Source organism: Symphodus melops, assembly GCF_947650265.1.
Source record: "Symphodus melops genome assembly, chromosome: 18".
NCBI classification, from domain to species: domain Eukaryota; kingdom Metazoa; phylum Chordata; class Actinopteri; order Labriformes; family Labridae; genus Symphodus; species Symphodus melops.
Window position 1 is genome coordinate 465,378 of NC_136708.1, and position 15,863 is coordinate 481,240.

At 39.5% G+C, this 15,863-nt stretch overlaps 1 protein-coding gene across 1 annotated transcript in view; it reads right to left on the minus strand.

Annotated features, from left to right (window-relative positions):
• The window catches only part of stm (starmaker), a 31,517-nt gene extending 17,387 nt beyond the window's left edge, over positions 1-14,130 (minus strand). Inside the window, exons 1-5 of the mRNA XM_079368866.1 lie at positions 14,084-14,130; positions 11,388-11,446; positions 11,132-11,164; positions 7,771-7,806; positions 5,462-5,488 (exon numbers count right to left, since the gene is read on the minus strand). Of these exons, the coding sequence (XP_079224992.1) occupies positions 5,462-5,488; positions 7,771-7,806; positions 11,132-11,164; positions 11,388-11,446; positions 14,084-14,094 (166 nt within the window). The 5' untranslated portion in view covers positions 14,095-14,130. The remainder of the gene's footprint in view (positions 1-5,461; positions 5,489-7,770; positions 7,807-11,131; positions 11,165-11,387; positions 11,447-14,083) is intronic.
• Between the last annotated feature and the right edge of the window lie 1,733 nt (positions 14,131-15,863).

Here is a 15,863-nt window from a genome sequence, read left to right on the forward strand (position 1 = left end):
TGTGTGTCACTCTGTAGTTGTTGTGAAACTCTGTAGTTGTTGTGTATCACTCTTTAGTTGTTGTGTCACTCTGTAGTTGTTGTGTCACTCTGTAGTTGTTGTGTATCACTCTTTAGTTGTTGTGTCACTCTGTAGTTGTTGTGTATCACTCTGTAGTTGTTGTGTATCACTCTATAGTTGTTGTGTCACTCTATAGTTGTTGTGTCACTCTATAGTTGTTGTGTATCACTGTAGTTGTTGTGTCACTCTGTAGTTGTTGTGTGTCACTCTATAGATGCTGTGTCACTCTGTAGTTGTTGTGTCACTCTGTAGTTGTTGTGTATCACTCTTTAGTTGTTGTGTCACTCTGTAGTTGTTGTGTATCACTCTGTAGTTGTTGTGTATCACTCTATAGTTGTTGTGTCACTCTATAGTTGTTGTGTCACTATGTAGTTGTTGTGTATCACTCTGTAGTTGTTGTGTGTCACTCTATAGTTGTTGTGTCACTATGTAGTTGTGTGTCACTCTGTAGTTGTTGTGTATCACTCTGTAGTTGTTGTGTCACTCTGTAGTTGTTGTGTCACTCTGTAGTTGTTGTGTGTCACACTGTAGTTGTTGTGTATCACTCTGTAGTTGTTGTGTCACTCTGTAGTTGTCGTGTCACTCTGTAGTTGTTGTGTATCACTCTTTAGTTGTTGTGTCACTCTGTAGTTGTTGTGTGTCACACTGTAGTTGTTGTGTATCACTCTGTAGTTGTTGTGTCACTCTGTAGTTGTCGTGTCACTCTGTAGTTGTTGTGTATCACTGTAGTTGTTGTGTCACTCTGTAGTTGTTGTGTGTCACTCTATAGATGTTGTGTCACTCTGTAGTTGTTGTGTCACTCTGTAGTTGTTGTGTATCACTCTTTAGTTGTTGTGTCACTCTGTAGTTGTTGTGTATCACTCTGTAGTTGTTGTGTATCACTCTATAGTTGTTGTGTCACTCTATAGTTGTTGTGTCACTATGTAGTTGTTGTGTATCACTCTGTAGTTGTTGTGTGTCACTCTATAGTTGTTGTGTCACTATGTAGTTGTGTGTCACTCTGTAGTTGTTGTGTATCACTGTAGTTGTTGTGTCACTATGCAGTTGTTGTGTATCACTGTAGTTGTTGTGTGTCACTCTGTAGTTGTTGTGTATCACTATATAGTTGTTGTGTATCACTGTAGTTGTTGTGTATCACTGTAGTTGTTGTGTGTCACTCTGTAGTTGTGTGTCACTCTGTAGTTGTTGTGTGTCACTCTGTAGTTGTTGTGTGTCACTCTGTAGTTGTTGTGTCACTCTGTAGTTGTTGTGTATCACTCTACAGTTGTTGTGTCACTCTATAGTTGTTGTGTCACTCTATAGTTGTTGTGTCACTATGTAGTTGTTGTGTCACTATGTAGTTGTTGTGTCACTATGTAGTTGTTGTGTATCACTGTAGTTGTTGTGTATCACTCTGTAGTTGCTGTGTGTCACTCTGTAGTTGTTGTGTCACTCTGTAGTTGTTGTGTGTCACACTGTAGTTGTTGTGTCACTCTGTAGTTGTTGTGTCACTCTATAGTTGTTGTGTATCACTGTAGTTGCTGTGTGTCACTCTGTAGTTGTTGTGTCACTCTGTAGTTGTTGTGTGTCACACTGTAGTTGTTGTGTCACTCTGTAGTTGTTGTGTCACTATGTAGTTGTGTGTCACACTGTAGTTGTTGTGTATCACTGTAGTTGTTGTGTCACACTGTAGTTGTTGTGTATCACTGTAGCTGTTGTGTATCACTGTAGTTGTTGTGTCACTCTGTAGTTGTTGTGTATCACACTGTAGTTGTTGTGTCACTATGTAGTTGTGTGTCACTCTGTAGTTGTTGTGTATCACTGTAGTTGTTGTGTCACACTGTAGTTGTTGTGTATCACTGTAGCTGTTGTGTATCACTGTAGTTGTTGTGTATCACTGTAGTTGTTGTGTATCACTATGTAGCTGTTGTGTATCACTGTAGTTGTTGTGTATCACTGTAGCTGTTGTGTATCACTGTAGTTGTTGTGTGTCACTCTGTAGTTGTTGTGTATCACTATGTAGCTGTTGTGTATCACTATATAGTTGTTGTGTATCACTGTAGTTGTTCTGTATCACTGTACTTGTTGTGTCACTATGCAGTTGTTGTGTATCACTGTAGTTGTTGTGTATCACTCTGTAGTTGTTGTGTCACTATGTAGTTGTTGTGTCACTGTGTAGTTGTGTGTCACTCTGTAGTTGTTGTCACTATGTAGTTGTGTGTCACTCTGTAGTTGTTGTGTCACTCTGTAGTTGTGTGTATCACTGTAGTTGTTGTGTATCACTCTGTAGTTGTTGTGTCACTCTGTAGTTGTTGTGTATCACTCTGTAGTTGTTGTGTATCACTGTAGTTGTTGTGTATCACTCTGTAGTTGTTGTGTCACTATGCAGTTGTTTATCACTCTGTAGTTGTGTGTCACTATGTAGTTGTTGTGTGTCACTCTGTAGCTGTTGTGTATCACTCTGTAGTTGTTGTGTCACTCTGTAGTTGTTGTGTATCACTCTGTAGTTGTTGTGTATCACTCTGTAGTTGTTGTGTATCACTGTAGTTGTTGTGTATCACTCTGTAGTTGTTGTGTCACTATGCAGTTGTTTATCACTCTGTAGTTGTGTGTCACTATGTAGTTGTTGTGTGTCACTCTGTAGCTGTTGTGTATCACTCTGTAGTTGTTGTCACTATGTAGTTGTGTGTCACTCTGTAGTTGTGTGTCACTATGTAGTTGTTGTGTGTCACTCTGTAGCTGTTGTGTATCACTCTGTAGTTGTTGTGTATCACTCTGTAGTTGTTGTGTCACTCTGTAGTTGTTGTGTCACTCTGTAGTTGTTGTGTATCACTCTGTAGTTGTTGTGTATCACTCTGTAGTTGTTGTGTATCACTGTAGTTGTTGTTTATCACTCTGTAGTTGTGTGTCACTATGTAGTTGTTGTGTGTCACTATGTAGTTGTTGTGTGTCACTATGTAGTTGTTGTGTGTCACTCTGTAGCTGTTGTGTATCACTCTGTAGTTGTTGTTGTGTGTCACAGTGTAGTTGTTGTGTGTCACACTGTAGTTGTTGTTTGTCACTCTGTAGTTGTTGTGTATCACTGTAGTTGTTGTGTCACTCTGTAGTTGTTGTGTATCACTGTAGTTGTTGTGTCACTCGGTAGTTGTTGTGCATCACTCTGTAGTTGTTGTGTCACTATGTAGTTGTTGTGTATCACTGTAGCTGTTGTGTATCACTGTAGTTGTTGTGTATCACTGTAGTTGTTGTGTATCACTATGTAGGTGTTGTGTATCACTGTAGTTTTTGTGTATCACTGTAGCTGTTGTGTATCACTGTAGTTGTTGTGTGTCACTCTGTAGTTGTTGTGTATCACTATATAGTTGTTGTGTATCACTGTAGTTGTTGTGTATCACTCTCTAGTTGTTGTGTCCCTCTGTAGTTGTTGTGTCACTATGTAGTTGTGTGTCACTCTGTAGTTGTTGTGTATCACTCTGTAGTTGTTGTGTCACTCTGTAGTTGTGTGTCACTCTGTAGTTGTTGTGTATCACTGTAGTTGTTGTGTGTCACTATGCAGTTGTTTATCACTCTGTAGTTGTGTGTCACTATGTAGTTGTTGTGTGTCACTCTTTAGCTGTTGTGTATCACTCTGTAGTTGTTGTTGTGTGTCACAGTGTAGTTGTTGTTGTGTGTCACACTGTAGTTGTTGTGTGTCCATGTAGTTGTTGTGTGTCCATGTAGTTGTTGTGTGTCACACTGTAGTTGTTGTGTGTCACTCTGTAGTTGTTGTGTATCACTCTGTAGTTGTTGTGTGTCACTCTGTAGCTGTTGTGTGTCACTATGTAGTTGTTGTGTGTCACTCTTTAGTTGTTGTGTGTCACTCTTTAGTTGTTGTGTGTCACTGTGTAGTTGTTGCGTGTCACTCTGTAGTTGTTGTGTGTCACTCTATAGTTGTTGTATCACTCTGTAGTTGTGTGTCACTCTGTAGTTGTTGTGTATCACTGTAGTTGTTGTGTGTCACTATGCAGTTGTTTATCACTCTGTAGTTGTGTGTCACTATGTAGTTGTTGTGTGTCACTCTTTAGCTGTTGTGTATCACTCTGTAGTTGTTGTTGTGTGTCACAGTGTAGTTGTTGTTGTGTGTCACACTGTAGTTGTTGTGTGTCCATGTAGTTGTTGTGTGTCCATGTAGTTGTTGTGTGTCACTCTGTAGTTGTTGTGTATCACTCTGTAGTTGTTGTGTGTCACACTGTAGTTGTTGTGTGTCACTCTGTAGTTGTTGTGTATCACTCTGTAGTTGTTGTGTGTCACTCTGTAGTTGTTGTGTGTCACTCTGTAGCTGTTGTGTGTCACTATGTAGTTGTTGTGTGTCACTCTTTAGTTGTTGTGTGTCACTCTTTAGTTGTTGTGTGTCACTGTGTAGTTGTTGCGTGTCACTCTATAGTTGTTGTGTGTCACTCTGTAGTTGTTGTGTGTCACTCTGTAGCTGTTGTGTGTCACTATGTAGTTGTTGTTTGTCACTCTGTAGTTGTTGTGTGTCACTCTGTAGCTGTTGTGTGTCACTATGTAGTTGTTGTGTGTCACTCTGTCGTTGTTGTGTGTCACTCTATAGTTGTTGTGTATCACTCTGTAGTTGTTGTGTGTCACTCTGTAGCTGTTGTGTGTCACTCTGTAGCTGTTGTGTGTCACTATGTAGTTGCTGTGTGTCACTCTGTAGTTGTTGTGTATCACTCTTTAGTTGTTGTGTATCACTGTAGTTGTTGTGTCACTCTGTAGTTGTTGTGTATCACTGTAGTTGCTGTGTGTCACTCTGTAGTTGTTGTGTCACTATGTAGTTGTTGTGTCACTCTGTAGTTGTTGTGTCACTATGTAGTTGTTGTGTTACTATGTAGTTGTGTGTATCACTGTAGTTGTTGTGTGTCACTCTGCAGCTGTTGTGTATCACTATGTAGTTGTTCTGTATCACTCTGTAGTTGTTGTGTGTCACTCTGTAGTTGTTATGTGTCACTCTATAGTTGTTGTGTATCACTCTGTAGTTGTTGTGTATCACTCTGTAGTTGTTGTGTATCACTCTGTAGTTGTTATGTGTCACTCTATAGTTGTTGTGTATCACTCTGTAGTTGTTGTGTATCACTCTGTAGTTGTTGTGTGTCACTCTGTAGCTGTTCTGTATCACTCTGTAGTTGTTGTGTGTCACTCTATAGTTGTTGTGTATCACTCTATAGTTGTTGTGTATCACTCTGTAGTTGTTGTGTGTCACTCTGTAGTTGTTATGTGTCACTCTGTAGTTGTTGTGTGTCACTCTGTAGTTGTGCCGGAACAAAGCAAAAACCACCAATTATAGATACAAAACCACAATGCTGTAACCATGGAAACTACCAAAAAATACATTTACTTTTTCAAAATTTGTACTGAGTAAAAGCAGAGCAAATTACGCACTGACCTGGTGACAGGGTCGATTCATCTGACTCTGAGGGACAAAAAGGCAGGTCGTCAGACAGACAGGTCATCAGTGAGACAGGTCATCAGTGAGACAGGTCATCAATGAGACAGGTCGTCAGACAGACAGGTCATCAGTGAGACAGGTCATCAGTGAGACAGGTCATCAATGAGACAGGTCATCAGATAGACTGGTCATCAGACAGACAGGTCATCAGTGAGACAGGTCATCAGATAGACAGGTCATCAGTGTGACAGGTCATCAGATAGACAGGTCATCAGTGTGACAGGTCATCAATGAGACAGGTCATCAATGAGATAGGTCATCAGACAGAAAGGTCATTAGTGAGACAGGTCATCAGTGAGACAGGTTATCAGACAGACAGGTCATCAGATAGACAGGTCATCAGATAGACAGGTCATCAGTGCGACAGGTCATCAGTGAGACAGGTCATCAGATAGACAGGTCATCAATGAGACAGGTCATCAGATAGACAGGTGATCAGACAGACAGGTCATCAGTGAGACAGGTCATGAGTGAGACAGGTTATCAGATAGACAGGTGATCAGACAGACATGTCATCAGTAAGACAGGTCATCAATGAGACAGGTTATCAGTGAGACAGGTCATCAATGAGACAGGTCATCAGTTAGACAGGTCATCAATGAGACAGGTCATCAGTGAGACAGGTCATCAATGAGACAGGTCATCAGTGAGACAGGTCATCAATGAGACAGGTCATCAATGAGATAGGTCATCAGACAGAAAGGTCATTAGTGAGACAGGTCATCAGTGAGACAGGTTATCAGATAGACAGGTCATCAGTGAGACAGGTCATCAATGAGACAGGTCATCAGTGAGACAGGTTATCAGATAGACAGGTCATCAGACAGACAGGTCATCAGTGAGACAGGTCATCAATGAGACAGGTTATCAGATAGACAGGTCATCAGTGAGACAGGTCATCAATGAGACAGGTCATCAATGAGACAGGTCATCAGTGAGACAGGTCATCAATGAGACAGGTCATCAGATAGACAGGTCATCAGTGAGACAGGTCATCAGTGAGACAGGTTATCAGATAGACAGGTCATCAGACAGACAGGTCATCAGTGAGACAGGTTATCAGATAGACAGGTCATCAGACAGACAGGTCATCAGTGAGACAGGTTATCAGATGGACAGGTCATCAGTGAGACAGGTCATCAATGAGACAGGTCATCAATGAGACAGGTCATCAGTGAGACAGGTCATCAATGAGACAGGTCATCAGATAGACAGGTCATCAGTGAGACAGGTCATCAATAAGACAGGTCATCAGATAGAAAGGTCATCAGTGCAGTGAGACAGGTTATCAGATAGACAGGTCATCAGACAGACACGTCATCAGTGAGACAGGTGATCAGACAGACAGGTCATCAGACAGACACGTCATCAGTGAGACAGGTCATCAGATAGACAGGTGATCAGACAGACAGGTCATCAGTGAGACAGGTCATCAGATAGACAGGTGATCAGACAGACAGGTCATCAGTGAGACAGGTCATCAGATAGACAGGTCATCAGTGAGACAGGTCATCAGATAGACAGGTCATCAGTGAGACAGGTCATCAGATAGACAGGTCATCAGTGAGACAGGTCATCAATGAGACAGGTCATCAGATAGACAGGTCATCAGTGAGACAGGTCATCAGATAGACAGGTCATCAGTGAGACAGGTCATCAGATAGACAGGTCATCAGTGAGACAGGTCATCAGTGAGACAGGTCATCAGATAGACAGGTGATCAGACAGACAGGTCATCAGTGAGACAGGTCATCAGTGAGACAGGTCATCAATGAGACAGGTCATCAATGAGACAGGTCATCAGACAGAGACCTCATCAGTGAGACAGGTCATCAGATAGACAGGTCATCAGTGAGACAGGTCATCAGATAGACAGGTCATCAGTGAGACAGGTCATCAGATAGACAGGTGATCAGACAGACAGGTCATCAGATAGACAGGTCATCAGTGAGACAGGTCATCAGATAGACAGGTGATCAGTGAGACAGGTCATCAGATAGACAGGTGATCAGTGAGACAGGTCATCAGTGAGACAGGTCATCAATGAGACAGGTCATCAGACAGAGAGCTCATCAGTGAGACAGGTCATCAGATAGACAGGTCATCGGTGAGACAGGTCATCAGATAGACAGGTGATCAGACAGACAGGTCATCAGATAGACAGGTGATCAGTGAGACAGGTCATCAGATAGACAGGTGATCAGACAGACTGTTTTGTATAAAGTGTGTATTTGTTGTGTTGTTACCTGGCTGTGAGGTCACAGGTTGATCTGTACTTCCTCCTACAATAGACAACAAAAACCCAAATTAAGTGTCCAGTTTAATTAAGCTGATACTGTGATTGGTTGTGTGGCTAACATGATTGACAGGTGGCTGCAGTGTAACGGTTTGTCAAAACACTTCAAATCTGCCTCAGATCCAGCTCTCAGCCTGTTGTTAGGTTTGACTGAAAGTTAGGCTGAGACAGCATTTCCAGCATAGCACCTCGTGTCCTGACATCACTCAGGTTTCGTCCATTAATATTTATCATTAGGGTCCTCTTACACCGTGGCCTGAAAGCGTGTAATGTGAATGGGAGTCAGTGACCCGATCAGTGCAGTGCGGTGCAGTGCACGATTTGGGACGACATCTAACAATCATGTGCAGTTAAGGCTAACTATAAATACTGTCTGTTTCCCGGTCTGACCTGTTGTTTTAAGCAATCCAAACCTCAATAGGAAGCTTGCAGTTGATTAAAAGATTCCAGCGAAACATCACAATGTATCTTCTATCCTATATTACTGCACGTGGCTACTTTTTCATAAACAGAGACACATGTTATTCATATTAGGCCTTTGTATCATTGCAAAAAGGGCTTTATCAATCAATCAATCAATCATCTTTATTTGTATAGGTTGGTGTTATCTCGAGACACTTTACAAAAGCAGGTAAAGGACCTTACTGTCTGTCTGGTAACATTAACTCATTAACTAAAGAGCAGGTAAACATGCTCATCATTATGTTTACATAAAGCAGGTAAACATGCTCATTGTTTACATAAAGCAGGTAAACATGTTCATTGTTTACATAAAGCAGGTAAACATGCTCATTGTTTACATAAAGCAGGTAAACATGCTCATTGTTTACATAAAGCAGGTAAACATGCTCATTGTTTACATAAAGCAGGTAAACATGTTCATTGTTTACATAAAGCAGGTAAACATGCTCATTGATTACATAAAGCAGGTAAACATGTTCATTGTTATGTTTACATAAAGCAGGTAAACATGCTCATTGTTTACATAAAGCAGGTAAACATGTTCATTGTTTACATAAAGCAGGTAAACATGCTCATTGTTTACATAAAGCAGGTAAACATGCTCATTGTTATGTTTACATAAAGCAGGTAAACATGTTCATTGTTTACATAAAGCAGGTAAACATGTTCATTGTTTACATAAAGCAGGTAAACATGCTCATTGTTTACATAAAGCAGGTAAACATGCTCATTGTTTACATAAAGCAGGTAAACATGTTCATTGTTTACATAAAACAGGTAAACATGCTCATTGTTTACATAAAGCAGGTAAACATGCTCATTGTTTACATAAAGCAGGTAAACATGCTCATTGTTTACATAAAGCAGGTAAACATGCTCATTGTTTACATAAAGCAGGTAAACATGCTCATTGTTTACATAAAGCAGGTAAACATGTTCATTGTTTACATAAAGCAGGTAAACATGTTCATTGTTTACATAAAGCAGGTAAACATGCTCATTGTTTACATAAAGCAGGTAAACATGCTCATTGTTTACATAAAGCAGGTAAACATGCTCATTGTTTACATAAAGCAGGTAAACATGTTCATTGTTTACATAAAGCAGGTAAACATGTTCATTGTTTACATAAAGCAGGTAAACATGCTCATTGTTATGTTTACATAAAGCAGGTAAACATGTTCATTGTTTACATAAAGTAGGTAAACATGTTCATTGTTTACATAAAGCAGGTAAACATGCTCATTGTTTACATAAAGTAGGTAAACATGTTCATTGTTTACATAAAGCAGGTAAACATGTTCATTGTTTACATAAAGCAGGTAAACATGCTCATTGTTATGTTTACATAAAGCAGGTAAACATGTTCATTGTTTACATAAAGCAGGTAAACATGCTCATTGTTATGTTTACATAAAGCAGGTAAACATGCTCATTGTTATGTTTACATAAAGCAGGTAAACATGTTCATTGTTTACATAAAGCAGGTAAACATGTTCATTGTTTACATAAAGCAGGTAAACATGTTCATTGTTTACATAAAGCAGGTAAACATGCTCATTGTTATGTTTACATAAAGCAGGTAAACATGTTCATTGTTTACATAAAGTAGGTAAACATGCTCATTGTTATGTTTACATAAAGCAGGTAAACATGCTCATTGTTTACATAAAGCAGGTAAACATGCTCATTGTTTACATAAAGCAGGTAAACATGCTCATTGTTTACATAAAGCAGGTAAACATGCTCATTGTTTACATAAAGCAGGTAAACATGTTCATTGTTTACATAAAGCAGGTAAACATGTTCATTGTTTACATAAAGCAGGTAAACATGCTCATTGTTTACATAAAGCAGGTAAACATGTTCATTGTTTACATAAAGCAGGTAAACATGTTCATTGTTTACATAAAGCAGGTAAAGGACCTTACTGATGGATATATTAAAGAGCTCAGCTGAATCCGTCATAGAAGAACAAACTTCCTTTTAACAGGCAGAAATCTTCAGCAGACCCGGATCATGATGAACATCTGATAAACTGAGCTGGGCTTTAACATGTGATGGAGGAGATGCAGAAAGAAAGAAGAATAGGATAGGATGGGGGGGGGGTCTGGGCAGGCCATCCTCATCAACAGTCCCAAGGAACCTAAGAGAGCTCAGGAGCTCCCAGAAAAAGGAGAGGTTAGAATATAAAGACAGAGACAAGCAGTAATAAGATATGAAAGCTGGGAGAGAGAGAGGGAGAGAGAGATAAGAGATCTTTTTCTGGGAGCTCCTGAGCTTTCAGGTTCTTCAGGATTGTTGGTTGATGGTCTACCTGAAGAACACCCTGCCCTTGTTCCCTATCCCTCTTCTTACATCTTATCCCATCTCCCTTTATCCCTTTCCAAGCCTGATGCAGTCCAGGCCCGTGAAGGCTGTTTGATAATGCGCCTGGGATCACGCCAAAGATTGTTGTCTCTTTAAAGGACGATTTCTCTTACTGATGTCACTTTTGCTACACATGATGGATTAAGCTGGCTCCTTGTAATATAAGGATAGGTTTACTTGCTTTTGGTAACGTAACAAAGATTAAGGTAATTTACCTGCTCTTTGTAAAGTATCTTCAGATAACACCTGTTATGAATTGACACTGCACATATAAAGATTGATTGATTGATTAATTGATTGATTTAAAAAGCTGTGTAAGCCTTCCCCCTTAATGCTAACTTCTAGTACTACTTTTTTACTGTTTTTTATAGTGTGTTTTTTGCCTGTACAGCACTTTGGTCAACCAAGGTTGTTTTAAATGCTATAGAAATAAACTTTGATTGATTTAACTACTAGATTTGTGTTTCTGTGTGTGTTACCATTTGCGTGGATCAGTAAAGCTTCACTTCTATCTGAAAAACCAAACAGATACACAAACACAGTAAAATCCCATCATTTAAACATATATATATATATATATATATATATATATATATATATATACAAACATTTAAACACAGAAGATCAGACCTTCAGTGTAACATCATGACACACTCACACATGCAGACTTCATGTTCAGAGGTTATATCAATAATTAATGATGGTGACTGAATAAAACATGATGTCATAGTTTACCTGGGACTGGAGCTGCAAGAGAGACAGCACTAATGACCAAGAGCAGCAACACAACAGACCTGTAAAACACACACACACACACACACACACACACACAGATATTAGAAATATTCCCAGAGTTTTTGGAAGAAAAAACATATCTCTGTTGCACGACATTATACAAATCTAAAGGAAGAAATTCAGTGAGAGATTTGATAGCAATGCATGTTTATGTAACACATCGAAATGTTACATTGCAAAGAATGTAAAGGGTCAAATGTAAAGAATGCAAAGGGTCAGATGTAAATTGATGAATGTAAAGGGTCAAATGTAAAGAGTGTAAAGGGTCAAATGTAAAGAGTGTAAAGGGTCAAATGTAAAGAATGTAAAGGGTCAAATGTAAAGAGTGTAAAGGGTCAGATGTAAAGAGTGTAAAGGGTCAAATGTAAAGAATGTAAAGGGTCAAATGTAAAGAGTGTAAAGGGTCAGATGTAAAGAGTGTAAAGGGTCAGATGTAAAGAATGTAAAGGGTCAAATGTAAAGAATGCAAAGGGTCAGATGTAAATTGATGAATGTAAAGGGTCAAATGTAAAGAGTGTAAAGGGTCAAATGTAAAGAATGTAAAGGGTCAAATGTAAAGAGTGTAAAGGGTCAGATGTAAAGAGTGTAAAGGGTCAAATGTAAAGAATGTAAAGGGTCAAATGTAAAGAGTGTAAAGGGTCAGATGTAAAGAGTGTAAAGGGTCAGATGTAAAGAATGTAAAGGGTCAAATGTAAAGAATGCAAAGGGTCAAATGTAAAGAATGTAAAAGGTCAAATGTAAAGAGTGTAAAGGGTCAAATGTAAAGAATGTAAAGGGTCAAATGTAAAGAGTGTAAAGGGTCAAATGTAAAGAATGTAAAGGGTCAAATGTAAAGAATGTAAAGGGTCAAATGTAAAGAGTGTAAAGGGTCAAATGTAAAGAATGTAAAGGGTCAAATGTAAAGAATGTAAAGGGTCAAATGTAAAGAGTGTAAAGGGTCAAATGTAAAGAGTGTAAAGGGTCAGATGTAAAGAATGTAAAGGGTCAAATGTAAAGAATGCAAAGGGTCAGATGTAAAGAGTGTAAAGGGTCAAATGTAAAGAATGCAAAGGGTCAGATGTAAATTGATGAATGTAAAGGGTCAAATGTAAAGAATGTAAAGGGTCAAATGTAAAGAGTGTAAAGGGTCAAATGTAAAGAATGTAAAGGGTCAAATGTAAAGAATGTAAAGGGTCAAATGTAAAGAGTGTAAAGGGTCAAATGTAAAGAATGTAAAGGGTCAAATGTAAAGAGTGTAAAGGGTCAAATGTAAAGAATGTAAAGGGTCAAATGTAAAGAATGTAAAGGGTCAGATATAAATTGATAAATGTAAAGGGTCAGATATAAATTGATGAATGTAAAGGGTCAGATATAAATTGATGAATGTAAAGGATCAGGTGTAAATTGATGAATGTAAAGGGTCAGATATAAATTGATGAATGTAAAGGGTCAGATATAAATTGATGAATGTAAAGGGTCAGATATAAATTGATGAATGTAAAGGGTCAGATATAAATTGATGAATGTAAAGGGTCATGTGTAAATTGATGAATGTAAAGGGTCAGATATAAATTGATGAATGTAAAGGGTCAGATATAAATTGATGAATGTAAAGGGTCATGTGTAAATTGATGAATGTAAAGGGTCAGATATAAATTGATGAATGTAAAGGGTCAGATATAAATTGATGAATGTAAAGGGTCAGGTGTAAATTGATGAATGTAAAGGGTCAGGTGTAAATTGATGAATGTAAAGGGTCAGATATAAATTGATGAATGTAAAGGGTCAGATATAAATTGATGAATGTAAAGGGTCAGATATAAATTGATGAATGTAAAGGGTCAGGTGTAAATTGATGAATGTAAAGGGTCAGATATAAATTGATGAATGTAAAGGGTCAGGTGTAAATTGATGAATGTAAAGGGTCAGGTAAAACTGTTGAACGTAAGGTGTGTGGAGAACCTGTCAGCTGAAACCTGTCTCTAGCCTCAAACGTTAATGACTTTGTTACTTTGTATTTACGCCAAAGAAAAACCCCAGAACAAAGCATCTGTTCTTCTCCGACGTATGGAGAGATACGAGCTGCAGGAGCAAAGTGGCTCAGATCCTCTAAGAGACACAAAAGCTTTAAGGTTCATGACAAGAGTCGAGTTTCGGTGAAAAGCAAAGAAGACTGCGGCTTTATGCTGAAACACTGAAGTCCTTCTGCTGGTTTTTACAGACCAGGATTTATACAGAACAGACACTGAAACAAAAGCTACACGCTGAGTTAGCTGCAGACATGCATGACATTCAAAAGCCCCTGAGCAAAAATAGAAGAATAACAGTAAGCATGTAACTTCCTTTTTTAAAAGACAATCTTACACTTTATCAATGTGTTATCTATCATTAGTAGAAAATAGACAGTAAACTATCAATTATGGGTTAAATGAAAACTCAACAAGATAATGACATGATATGAGCAGAGTCTTAGTATTTTTACATCATAAGAGTCAAAGTGAGCCAAAAGTTCATCAGCAGACCTAAAAAAAAAACCCTAACACCTTCTACTGTTCACAAAATAAAAAAATCCTGTTTCTTTTGTGAAAATGGATGAACTTTACAAAGTTTGACAAATGTGATGAAGAGTGAAAGTTAAAGAAAGAAGAAGAACTCACCGTGCGAACATGTTGTCACTAACAGGAAACACTTGGCTGCTTGTTGAGTTTCTGAACTCAGCTGAACAGGGACGCAGCATTTTATGATCAGACCCTCCTCCTCCTCCTGTTCCTCCTCTTTCTCCTCCTCCTCACCTTCTGCTCCCCCTTTTCCCCCTCCTCGTTCTTCACCTGTCTAAATACCTATACCTCAGGTTATCTCCAGTGACACATCTAGTTTAGATACGAGCAGCTGCTTCCAGTCATCTTTCTTTGACTTTTAATCTTTGACATATTTTATCAGGATTGACTAATGAACACACTTAATACAGAAAGATGTTTAAATGAAGAGAAAGAAATGATTCAATCACGTTGTATGACCCTGGGGTTCTGTTACATATGTTACAGAAATATTGTTATTGTTATTGTTGTTTACATCCCACCATCAACTGATGCCAAGTCTGCAAGTAATGCTATTCATACTACTGTTTCACAGCTTCAAACTAAGAATCCAAATGCTTTTGTAGCCATTACTTGGGACTTTAATCATTAAAAATGGACAAAACATTACCCACCTTTGATCATTATGTTAACTGCCCAACGAGAGAAAATAAAACACTGGACCGTCTGTATGCTAACGTTAAAGAAGCTTACAGTACTAATGCCCCTCCTTCTTCCCCCCAGGCAGATAAGATCACAACCTGGTCCTTCTAACACCAGAGTATATGCCCTTTGTTCAAAGGCAGCCTGTGACCACAAGGACTGTTAGGAGGTGGTCACAGGAAGGTAAGGAGGCACTGCAGGACTGCTTCGAGTCTTCAGACTTTGATGTACTCTGCGAGCCACATGGTGAGGACATCAATAACATGACAGACTGCATCGCTGAATACATCAAATTCTGTGAAAACACTGCTGTTCTGACTCAGACTGTACGTTGTTTCCCCAACAACAGACTCTGGATAAACAGTTACCTGAAAGCCCTTCTCAGCCTTCAGCCTTTAGGTCTGGTAACAGGGAGGAGCTCAGGAGGATACAACAAGACCTGAGAGAGAAGCTGAGGGAGGGCAAGGACTCTTACAGGAGAAAGCTGGAGGAAACTCCAGCAGAACAGTGAGAGGAATGTGTCTTCAAGCATGAGAGAAATCACCAGTTTCAAGGAGAAAGAAAGGCTACAATCTGGCAGCCTGGAAAGGGCGAGAAAGCTAAACTTGTTCTTTAACCGGTTTGGTTCACAGCCCTCAGCTGCCTCCCTCACCTAAAACAACAACCCTGTCCTTCTCACCTCTCAGTTTCACCCTGTGCTTTCTCCTTCCCCTCCCCAACCCTCCTTTAATGACTCTCCTGTCCTTCACACCTCCCAGTTTCTCCTTGTGTTTTCCTGAACGTGGACAAGACCAGAGAGATGGTGATCAGAAGGAAGAGGACAGAGCCTCAACCACTGTGTATCCTGGGAGAGGACGTGACTGTGATGGAGGAGTACAAGTACCTGGGTGTCAACATGGACAACAGGCTGAAGTGGAAAGCCAACACTCAGGCTGTGTACAAGAAGGGGATGAGCAGACTCTACTTTCTGAGGAAGCTGAGATCCTTTAAAGTGTGCAGCAAGATGTTGGAGATCTTCTACCAGTCTGTTGTAGCCAGTACACTTTTCTTCTGTGTGGTCTGTTGGGGGAGCAGTGCTGGAGCCGGAGACATGAAGAGACTGGACGAGCTCATTAAGAAGGCCTGCTCTGTGACAGGCTGCAAGCTGGACTCTTATGTAGTGGTGACAGAGAGGAGGACTCTGAACAAACTGGTATCC